This window comes from Delphinapterus leucas, chromosome 17 (assembly GCF_059928025.1).
Source record: "Delphinapterus leucas isolate spDelLeu-1000000601 "Yukka" chromosome 17, BTC_Dleu_Yukka2, whole genome shotgun sequence".
NCBI classification, from domain to species: Eukaryota; Metazoa; Chordata; class Mammalia; order Artiodactyla; family Monodontidae; genus Delphinapterus; species Delphinapterus leucas.
In genome coordinates this window covers 46,341,545-46,353,839 of record NC_143145.1, presented here as the reverse complement: position 1 = coordinate 46,353,839, position 12,295 = coordinate 46,341,545, and the positions used below count along the sequence as shown (strand labels likewise).

At 38.8% G+C, this 12,295-nt stretch overlaps 1 protein-coding gene across 2 annotated transcripts in view; it reads right to left on the bottom strand.

Annotated features, from left to right (window-relative positions):
* The window catches only part of PIP4P2 (phosphatidylinositol-4,5-bisphosphate 4-phosphatase 2), an 89,452-nt gene that overhangs the window by 39,298 nt on the left and 37,859 nt on the right, over positions 1-12,295 (bottom strand). For both annotated transcript variants that reach the window (XM_022584816.2, XM_089898935.1), the window contains exon 4: positions 4,158-4,281. In XM_022584816.2, coding sequence (XP_022440524.1) covers positions 4,158-4,281 — 124 coding nt within the window. The remainder of the gene's footprint in view (positions 1-4,157; positions 4,282-12,295) is intronic.

Below are 12,295 nucleotides of genomic sequence, written 5' to 3'. Positions count from 1 at the left end.
TTATCCGTTCTTCTGCCTCAGTTTCTTGTATTTTCTCCATTCTATTTCGAAGATTTTGGATCATCTTTCCTATCCTTACTCTGAATTCTTTTTCAGGTAGACTACCTATTTCCTCTTCATTTGTTTGGTCTGGTGGGTTTTTACCTTGCTCCTTCATCTGCTGTATGCTTCTCTGACTTCTCATTTTGCTTAACTTACTGTGTTTGGGGTCTCCTTTTTGCAGGTTGCAGGTTTGTAGTTCCCGTTGCTTTTGGTGTCGGCCTCCAGTGGCTAAGGTTGGTTCAGTGGGTTGTGTAGGCTTCCTGGTGGAGGGGACTGGTGCCAGTGTTCTGGTGGATGAGGCTGGATCTTGTCTTTCTGGTGGCAGGACCACATCCAGTGGTGTGTTTTGGGGTGTCTGTGACCTTATGATTTTAGGCAGCCTCTCTGCTAATGGGCGGGGTTGTGTTCCTGTCTTGCTAGTTGTTTGGCATAGGATGTCCAGCACTGTAGCTTGCTGGTTGTTGAGTGAAGCTGGGTCTTAACGTTGAGATGGAGATCTCTGGGAGAGGTCTCACCATTTGATATTACATGGAACTGGAAGGTCTCTGTTGGACCAATGTCCTGAACTTGGCTCTCCCACCTCAGAGACACAAGCCTGACACCCAGCCAGTGCACCAAGACCCTGTCAGCCGCAAGGCTAGCTTCCACTGTCACAAACTTTGGACAAATGTCTTTACTACTGCTCTCAGCAATCTTGTGAATATGCTATTATTCTCCCCATTTTCAGATGAGGAAATCAGAATTTAGCAAAGTTACATAACTTGCCCAGCATCACATAGTCAGGCTTTAGTATGGCCAGGACCCAAATCCAAACCTAATTCTCAATAGTGATTTTTTAAAAAGAAATTTTTAAAAAAGAAATCTTTTCACTATCCCCACCAAATATATCCCCTAATTGATGTACTTGGTCACTGACTTAATCAATAAAATATAAATGCAAGGAAGAAGATTTATCTTATCCTAGTAGATCAGAAAAATCATAGAAATTCTGGTTAAATGTAATAAGTTGGACAAATGCATGCATTTTTATTTCCTTTCCCAAACCTGACTAAAATGACAGTAAATTGTGTTTACAAATGTAAAATACCATAAGAACAAATAGAATCCGAAGAGAAATTACCTTGAATTTTCAGACAGTGGAAAGCTGATGGAGACTTGGTAACAAACTGAAAGGGATGCTGAAACCTGATTGCCTAAAGAGAGATATCCAATGAAAAGCAGGCTGATTCAACTGAAGAACTACAAAATAGTTCAGACCTTGGGACTCCAAGGTGCTTTCAAAGATAGGAGTTAGGGGTAGTGATAAAAACAGGAGTATCAGTTCTAGACTCTTCCCTCCATATCACAAAACCAAAAATCCCTCCCTCCCCAACACATGCAAGAGAAGAGTGATTTATTCTCTCAAAGAAACTGAACTAGAAGGACTGTGAACTTAGGAACACCAGGCACAGCAGAAGGCAAGAATAAGACACCATTCTAAAAACAAAGGAGTTAAATAAGTCTACAGTCTGAACAGTAGATGAGACCTTCATCCCTATTATCCTTTCTTAGCTCCTAGAATTCTGTCTCCCAGATATACCTCTTACAAGAAGTCAGAGGATTATTCCCCAGAGAAACTTGCCCTAAAAAAAAAAAAAAAGACATTGATACTAATAGTTCTTCAAGAAAAGAGAAAAAGGAGAAGAGGAAGAAGAAAGATGAGGAGGAGGAGGAGAGAGAAGAAGAAAGGAAAAAGGGAGGGAGGGAGGAAAGAAAGGGAGGAAGGAAGGAGAAAAAGTTTAGCCCCTGCTGCATACTTAGAGATTCCAATCAGTAACTTGCTCTCATATATAAATGAGCTCCTCATTAAAACCTCTATCAGAAAATAAAAACAAATAGAAGCAATGGAGAGAAAATAGAGACAAGGCATAAAGAAGAATAATACCTCAGAAAACATAACTAATAGCTTCAGAAAGATGCCATAAAGAAGAGAATGTGATTTAGAAAAAAGAAAAATTAATCAGAGAACACAGAACTCTTAGAAATTAAAAATTAATTTAGATCATCTGAAATTTAAAATTTTAATTAAGTTTAGAAGAATATATTTGAGGAAATTTCCCTGTAAGTAAAAGAAAAAGCCAAAACTGAAAAATATATTAAAAAAAAAAATGAGAGAGAAAGAGAGAGAGTGTGTATGTCAATTCAGGTGATCTAATCTCAGGGGTTGTAGAAAGATGGAAGAAAGAAAATGGAGTGGACTATAAAAGGATTCACTGAGTAGCCAGACAATGAGGTCAAAAAGATTCTCCCTAAGGCACATTCTAATACTATTTCAGAACCTTGGAGAAATGAAAGAGGAAAATAAGAGAAAATAAAGAGAGAAAAATAGGTCACATGGTAAGGGTCAGGAGCCAACAGCAGTTGATCTTCCCATCAACAGTGGAGCAAAGCCCTCAAATTTCTGAGGAAAGAATTGGCAACCTATAATTCTACATCTGGACAAATTATAACGTGAAAATAGGGTTAGATTAAAAACTGTTTAAGAAGTAAAAGGTTCAAATTTATTTCTCTGCATCTTTTCTCAGAAAGCTAAGAGAGGATGTGCTCCAACAAAATAAAGCAATAAACCAAGAACTGTAAGGATGGCAGAGGATCCAACACAGGAAAGAGGTAATAGGAATTCCTAAGATAAGATGAAGGGAAGTCACAGGATGACAGCTGTGTAGGAGGAAGTCTAAATAATAGATTCCCTGACCCATTTGACTATATTGACAGGAATTTTGTAGTTCTATGAAAGAATATGAGAAGAACTAGTGATTTGTACATAAAAAATTAAAACAAATCTAAAAGAGGGAGGGACAATTATTAACAAATCCAAGAAATATTTAAGAGCCATACAGGAGAGAAATGTAATATATTACTTGGCTCAGCTGTGAACACAATTTACCTAATCATAAAAAATGTAAAGACTAAGTATTAAATATTATAACTCTACTGGGAGTATGAAAGTGGAGAAAGGACTATGAGAGCAGGCAGGGTGGTAAGAGTGCTAAATCTTCAACCTGCGTTTTACAAAGTAATAGGTAATATCTAAAACTGCTTAATCAAAAAGAAAAAAATAAGCAAACAATTTAAACACATGGAAGTACATACCAGAAGAGCAGCTGAAAGAGTCAAAAGTATTTGGGGGATGAAAATTGGGGTTGTGTTAGGTAAAGAGATGGCCACCATTTTCCCTTTAAGCTTTACAGTCCTATTTGACATGTGAAGTTATTATACATGAATTACTTTATCAAAAATAAAAATTAGAAGGGAAAAAGAGCAAACAGTCTACACTTTCTTAAGCTCATTCATCCCTTAGTGACAGCAGGTCTTGTTTATAAACCACTGCAACCTCAGCTCTCCCCATGCCTACACTCTGGAAGGTTTCTTTAGTACTTAGGTTCTAAGGATAATCTTTTGTCTCCTTTGGAGGCTAAATAACAAAAGAAAACCTGTTCTTATTCTTCCTGATGGGGTAAGTCATTATGAAATTAACATTTAAAAATCAAGCTTAGGGTTAAAGTTAAAAGTAGTAAAACAAGAACTCCTATAACTTTTGTTCATGTCAAACTACTTATACTTTATTTTTTATCCAATAACTTATCTAATTACAGATACCACAGTAATTCCCGTTACTCCAAGTTTCATATATAACAATCAGAAAAATTTTGATAAATTATAATGAGAATATTTCTTGAATCCAGAACCATGAAACAAGGCCACTGCATGAGAGTGTGCATTTTGCGCTCTGCTGAGGAGATGAGGGTAGGAGGTAGATTCAGTTACTCACTAAGCCAGGATACCCAAGTTGCTCTGCCTGGAGCACAGGGTTCTTGTTTGTTATTAGCCTACCCAGGGAGGCCCTTTTTGCAAATGAATCAGTCAGGGGATGCACCTTATATGTAATTCACAAACAATGCAGTACATCCTAGTCGTGGCTCTGATTGACTGTCTTTCTAACAAAGGCTCTATTTTAATCTTTTGATCAATTTGCACTTGGACAAACTATAAGACTATGAGCAGTGGTCAAATCTGTGTGATCAAGACCTACATTTACAGATTGATGTCCCTGTCACAAATGTCTTGTTACGTACCAAGAACGTATTTCCACAGTGCCCACACACAACTCTTGTACCTTCTGGTTGGACTGGCAGTGCAGGTTGAGCTGGCTGTTCTTCAGAAATAAGCATTACTGGGCCAAGGTTAATTATGCGTCTACTGTGGAAACAGAGAGGAAACAACTTCATTATCCCACAAATGGACTGAGAGCGAAACCTACACTATGGGGCCAAAAACATGGAATATAGCATTGAAAATAGGTTATACTTGTTTTATAAATTAAGTGAATTAAATGTCAGCCTTTAAAGCCAAAATCACAGAAAACAGCAATAGTCAATATTTCAAAAGCAAAAAAATTATTTGGAATTGGACCTAATCAAATCACCTTGGGAACCATTTAACTACTGTTTCCAAGTTCTTATAAATTCAAATCTTATCATTCCTTATCTTATCTTACCCTATCTAGGAAGACAACTTGAGTAAAAGACTAAGTAAGTTAAAAAATTGTACATTAACAGATATATGTGTGCCATGAATGTACCAAAGTGCTGAGTCACAACCAAATTTCTCTGGGTAGGCTGGTATTCCTTAATGTCTGTTTAATTGGAGTTGGACAGAAAGGACAATGGTAGGCTCCTTTCCTTTCCATTTCCCAGGTTACCATCAGATGGGGTTGCAAATGATTCACACAATGGTCAAGAAGACAGAAAACACAGAAACAAAACACAGTTAAGGTTTTGATATACTTCTATCTGTGCACTTCCATACACCATTTGGCAGAGGCACATGACTACAGAATTTATTGCATAGCTTATACTCAGCAAAGACTAGTGAAATAACACAATTTAAAGTATACAATGATTACTAAAACACTTCCAACTTAAGATGAAATATGTCAAAGATAAACTAATTGGTTATTTTTAATAAAATATGAGTCACTGATTTATTACAATCTATTAAGTAGTTATGTAACATCAAGAAAACTTTCATTGCTTATTCAAGGACATTAGTTTACAAATAACTGTAACCAGAGGGGATTCAAGATGGCGGAAGAGTAAGACATAGAGATCACCTTCCTCCCCACAAATACATCAGAAATACATCTACATGTGGAAAAACCCCTACAGAACACCTACTGAACGCTGGCAGAAGACCTCAGACCTCTGAAAACGCAAGAAACTCTCCACGTACCTGGGTAGGGCAAAAGAAAAAAGAAAAAGCAGAGACAAAAGAATAGGGACAGGACTTGCACCAGTGGGAGGGAGCTGTGAAGGAGGAAAGGTTTCCACACACTAGGAAGCCCCTTCGCGGGCAGAGACTGTGGGTGGCGGAGGCGGGAAGCTTCGGAGCCGTGAAGGAGAGTGCAGCAACAGGGGTGCGGAGGGCAAAGTGGAGAGATTCCCGCACAGCGGACCAGTGCCGACCAGCACTCACCAGCCTGAGACGCTTGTCTGCTCACCCGCCAGGGCAGGTGGGGGCTGGGAGCTGAGGCTCCAGCTTCGGTCAGATCCCAGGGAGATGACAGGGGTTGGCTGCGTAAACACAGCCTGAAGGGGGCTAGTGTGCCACAGCTAGCCAGGAGGGATTCTGGGAAAAGGTCTGGAGCTTCCAAAGAGGTAAGAGACTTTTTCTTGCCTCTTTGTTTTGTGGTGCGTGAGGAGAGGGGATTAAGAGCAATGCTTAAAGGAGCTCCAGAGATGGGCACAAGCCGTGGCTATCAGCGCAGACCCCAGAGACGGGCATGAGATGCTAAGGCTGCTGCTGCTGCCACCAAGAAGGCTGTGTGCAAGCACAGGTCGCTCTCCACACCTCCCCTCCCATGAGCCTGTGCAGCCCGCCACTGCCAGGGTCCTGTGATTCAGGGACAACTTCCCCCGGAGAACACACGGCATGCCTCAGGCTATTGCAACGTCATGCCGGCCTCTGCCACCACAGGCTCACCCCGCATTCTGTACACATCCCTCCCTCGGCATGAGTGAGCCAGAGCCCCCGAATCAGTGGCTCCTTTATCCCTGTCCTGTCTGAGAGAAGAATAGATGCCCTCAGGTGACCTACACTCAGAAGCGGGGCCAAATACAAAGCTGAACACCAGAAGCTGTGCGAACAAAGAAGAGAAAGGGAAATCTCTCCCAGCAGCCTCAGGAGCAGCAGATTAAATCTCGACAGTCAACTTGATGTACCCTGCATCTGTGGAATACCTGAATAGACAATGAATCACAACAAATTGAGGAGGTGGACATTGGGAGAAACGATATATTTTTTTTTCCGTTTTTCACTTCTTGTGAGTGTGTATGTGTATGCTTCTGTGTGTGATTTTGTCTGTATAGCTCTGCTTTTACCATAAGTCCTAGGATTCTGTCTGTCCATTTTTCTTTCTTTTCTTTTTTTAGTATAGTTTTTAGTGCTTGTTATCATTGGTGGATTTGTTTTTGGGTTGGGTTGCTCTCTTCTTTCTTTATTTTTTATTACTTTTTAAGTTTTTTAACTTTATTTTATTTCATTGTACCTCTTTCTTTCTCCTCCCTCCCTCCCTCCCTCCCTCCCTCCTTCCCTCTCTCTCTCTCTCTCTCTCTCTTTCTTTCTTTCTTTCTGCATTTTATTCTCAGCTGTGTGGAAAATAGGCTCTTGGTGCTCTGGCCAGGTATCAGGGCTGTGCCTCTGAGGTGGGAGAGCCAAGTTCAGGACATGGTTCCACCAGAGACCACACAGCTCCAAGTAATATCAAACGGGGAAAATCTCCCAGAGGTCTCCATCTCAATGCCAAGACCCAGCTCCACTCAACGACCAGCAAGCTACAGTGCTGGACACCCTATGCCAAACAACTAGCAAGACAGGAACACAACCCACCCATTAGCAGAGAGGCTGCCTAAAATCATAATAAGGTCACAGACACCCCAAAACACACCACCAGACATGGACCTGCCCACCAGAAAGACAGGATACAGCATCATCCACCAGAACACAGGCACCAGTCCCCTCCATCAGGAAGCCAACACAACCCACTGAACAAACCTTACCCACTGGAGGCCGAAACCAAAAGCAACGGGAACTACAGACCTGCAACCTGCAAACAGGAGACCCCAAACACAGTAAGTTAAGCAAAATGAGAAGACAGAGAAACACACAGCAGTTGAAGGAACAAAGTACAATCCCAGCAGATCTAACAAATGAAGAGGAAATAGGCAGTTTACCTGGAAAAGAATAAAGAATAATGATAGTAAAGATGATCCAAAATCCTGGAAATAGAATGGAGAAATTACAAGAAACATTTACCAAGGACCTAGAAGAATTAAAGACTAAAAAAACAATGATGAACAACACAATAAATGATATTTAAAATTCTCTAGAAGGGATCAATAGCAGAATAATTGAGGCAGAAGAACGGATAAGTGACCTGGAAGATAAAATAGTGGAAATAACTAATGCAGAGCAGAATAAAGAAAAAACAAGGAAAAGAATTGAGGACAGTTTCAGAGACCTAGGGGACAACATTAAATGCACCAACATTCGAATTATAGGGGTCCCAGAAGAAGAAGAGAAAAAGAAAGGGATTGAGAAAATATTGGAAGAGATTATAGTTGAAAACTTCCCTAATATGGGAAAGGAAATAGTTAATGAAGCACATAGAGTCCCATACAAGATAAATCCAAGGAGAAAGACGCCAAGACACATATTAGTCAAACAATCAAAAATTAAATACAAGAAAAGAGATTAAAAGCAGCAAAGGAAAGACAACATATAACATACAAGGGAATCCCCATAAGGTTAACAGCTGATCTTTCAGTAGAAACTCTGCAGGCCAGAAGGCAGTGGCAGGACATATTTAAAGTGATGAAAGGGAAAAATGTACAACTACGATTACTCTACACAGCAAGGATCTCATTCAGATTTGACAGAGAAATTAAAAGCTTTACAGACAAGAAAAAGCTAAACGAATTCAGCACCACCAAATCAGCTTTACAACAAATGCTAAAGGAACTGTTCTAGGCAGGAAACACAAGAGAAGGAAAAGACCTACAATAATAAACTCAAAACAATTAAGAAAATGGTAATAGGAACATACATGTCGATAATTACCTTAAATGTAAATGTATTAAATGTTCCCACCAAGAGACACAGACTGGATGAATAGATAAAAAAAACAAGACCCATATATATGCTGTCTACAAGAGACCCAATTCAGACTTAAGAACACATACAGACTGAAAGCGAGGGGATGGAAAAAGATATTCCATGCAAATGGAAATCAAAACAAAGCTGGAGGGCTCCCTGGTGGCGCAGTGGTTGAGAGTCCCCCTGCCGATGCAGGGGACATGGGTTCGTGCCCTGGTCCGGGAAGATCCCACATACCGCGGAGTGGCTGGGCCTGTGAGCCATGGCTGCTGAGCCTGCGCATCCGGAGCCTGTGCTCCCCAACGGGAGAGGCCACAACAGTGAGAGGCCATGTACCGCAAAAAAAAAAAACAAAAACAAAAAAAAACAAAGGTGGAGTAGCAATTCTCATATCAGACAAAATACACTTTAAAATAAAGACTATTAAAAGAGACAAAGAAGGACACTACATAATGATCAATGGATCAATCCAAGAATAAGATATAACAATTGTAAATATTTATGCACCAACATAGGAACACCTCAATACATAAGGCAAAGGCTAACAGCCAAAGAAGGGGAAATCAACAGTAACACAATATAGTAGAGGACTTTTAACACCACACTTTCACCATTGGACAGATCATCCAAAATCAAAATAAATAAGGAAACACAAACTTTAAATAACACATTAAACAAGATGGACTTAATTGATACTTTTAGGACATTCCCTCCAAAAACAACAGAATACACTTTCTTCTCAAGTGCTCATGGAACATTCTCCAGTATAGATCATATCTTGGGTCACAAATCAAGCCTTGGTAAATTTAAGAAAATTGGAATTGTATCAAGTTTCTTTTCTGAAAACAACGCTATGAGACTAGATATCAATTACAGGAAAAAATCTGTAAAAAATACAAACACATGGAGGCTAAACAATACACTACTTCATAACCAAGAGATCACTGAAGGAAACAAAGAGGAAATCAAAAATACCTAGAAAGAAATGACAATGAAAACACGACAAGCCAAAACCTATGGGATGGATTAAAAGCAGATCTAAGAGGGAAGTTTATAGCAATTCAATCCTACCTTAAGAAACAAGAAACATCTCAAATAAACAACCTAACCTTACACCTAGAACAATTAGAGAAAGAAGAACAAAAACACCCAAAAGTTAGCAGAAGGAAAGAAAACATAAAGATCAGATCAGAAATAAATGAAAAAGAAATGAAGGAAATGATAGCAAAGATCAATAAAACTAAAAGCTGGTTCTTTGACAAGATAAACAAAATTGATAAACCATTAGCCAGACTCATCAAGAAAAAAAGGGAGAATACTCAAACCAACAGAACTAGAAATAAAAAAGGAGAAGTAACAATTGACACAGTAGAAGTACAAAGGATCAAGAGAGATTACTACAAACAACTATATGCCAATAAAATGGACAACCTGGAAGAAAAGGACAAATTCTTAGAAATGCACAACCTTCTGAGGCTGAACCAGGAAGAAATAGAAAATATGAACAGACCAATCACAAGCACTGAATTAAAACTGTGATTAAAAATCTTCCAATAAACAAAAGCCCAGGACCAGATGACTTCACAGGTGAATTCTATCAAAGATTTAGAGAACAGTTAACACCTGCCTTTCTCAAACTCTTCCAAAATATAGCAGAGGGAGGAACACTCCCAAACTCATTCTACGAGGCCACCATCATCCTGACACCGAAACCAGACAAAGATGTCACAAAGAAAGAAAATGACAGGCCAATATCACTGATGAACATAGATGCAGAAATCCTCAACAAAATACTAACAAACAGAATCCAGCGACACATTAAAAGGATCATGCACCATGATCAAGTAGGGTTTATTCCAGGAATTCAAGGATCCTTCAAAATACGTAAATCAATCAATGTGATACACCATATTAACAAATTGAAGGATAAAAACCATATGATCATTTCAATAGATACAGAGAAAGCTTTTGACAAAATTCAACACCCATTTATGATAAAAACCCTGCAGAAAGTAGGCATAGAGGGAGCTTACCTCAACATAATAAAGGCCATATATGACAAACCCACAGCCAACATCGTCCTCAATGGCGAAAAACTGAAACCATTTCCATAAGGTCAGGAACAAGACAAGGTTGCCCACTCTCACCTTTATTATTCAACATAGTTTTGGAAGTTTTAGCCACAGCAATCGGAGAAGAAAAAGAAATAAAAGGAATCCAAATTGGAAAAGAAGAAGTAAAGGTGTCAGTGCAGATGACATGATACTCTACATAGAGAATCCTAAAGATGCTACCAGAAAACTACTAGAGCTAATCAATTAATTTGGTAAAGTAGCAGGATACAAAATTAATGCACAGAAATCTCTTGCACTCCTATACACTAATGATGAAAAATCTGAAAGTGAAATTAAGAAAACACTCCTATTTACCACTACAACAAACAGAATAAAATACCTTGGAATAAACCTACCTAAGGAGACAAAAGGCCTGTATGCAGAAAATTATACGACACTGATGAAAGAAATTAAAGATGATACAAACAGATGGAGAGATATATCATGTTCTTGGATTGGAGTAATCAACATTGTGAAAATGACTATACTACCCAAAGCAATCTACAGATTCAATGCAATCCCTATCAAACTACCACTGGCATTTTTCACAGAACTGGAAAAAAAAATTTCACAATTTGTATGCAAACACAAAAGACCCCGAATAGCCAAAGCAATCTTGAGAAAAAAAAAAACGGAGCTGGAGGAATCAGGCTCCCTGACTTCAGACTATACTACAAAGCTACAGTAATCAAGACAGTATGGTACTGGCACAAAAACAAAAATATAGATCAATGGAACAGGATAGAAAGCCCAGAGATAAACCCATGCACATTTGGTCACCTTATCTTTGATAAAGGAGGCAGGAATATACAATGGAGAAAAGACAGCCTCTTCAATAAGTGGTGCTGGGAATACTGGACAGCTACATGTGAAAGAATGAAATTAGAACACTCCCTAACACCATACACAAAAATAAACTCAAAATGGATTAAAGACCTAAATGTAAGGCCAGACACTATCAAACTCTTAGAGGAAAACACGGGCAGAACACTCTATGACATAAATCACAGCAAGATCCTTTTTGATCCACCTCCTAGAGAAATGGAAATAAAAACAAAAATAAACAAATGGGACCTAATGAAACTTAAAAGCTTTTGCACAGCAAAGGAAACAATAAACAAGACAAAAAGACAGCCCTCAGAATGGGAGAAAATATTTGCAAATGAAGCAACTGACAAAGGATTAATCTCCACAATTTTAGAGCAGCTCATGCAGCTCAATATCAAAAAAACAAAGAACCCAATCCAAAAGTGGTCAGAAGACCTAAGCAGACATTTCTCCAAAGAAGACATACAGATTGCCAACAAAGACATGAAAGAATGCTCAACATCATTAATCATTAGAGAAATACAAATGAAAACTACAATCAGATATCATCTCACACCAGTCAGAATGGCCATCATCAAAAAATCTCCAAAGAATAAATGCTGGAGTGGGTGTGGAGAAAAGGGAACCCTCTTGCACTGTTGGTGGGAATGTAAATTGGTACAGCCACTATGAAGAACAGTATAGAGGTTCCTTAAAAAACTAAAAATAGAACTACCATAGGACCCAGCAATCCCCCTACTGGACATATATCCTGAGTAAACCATAATTCAAAAAGAGATATGTACCACAATATATATTGCAGCTGTATTTACAATATCCAGGACATGGAAGCAACCTAAGGGTCCATCAACAGATGAATGGGTAAAGAAGATGTGGCACATATATACAATGGAATATTACTCAGCCATAAAAAGAAACAAAATTGAGTTATTTGTAGTGAGGTGGATGGACCTAGAGTCTGTCATACAGAGTGAAGTAAGTCAGAAAGAGAAAAACAAATACTGTATGCTAACACATATATATGGAATCTAAAAAAAATATATATATATATATGGTCATGAAGAACCTAGGGGCAAGATGGGAATAGACTCATATCTACTAGAGAATGGACTTGAGGA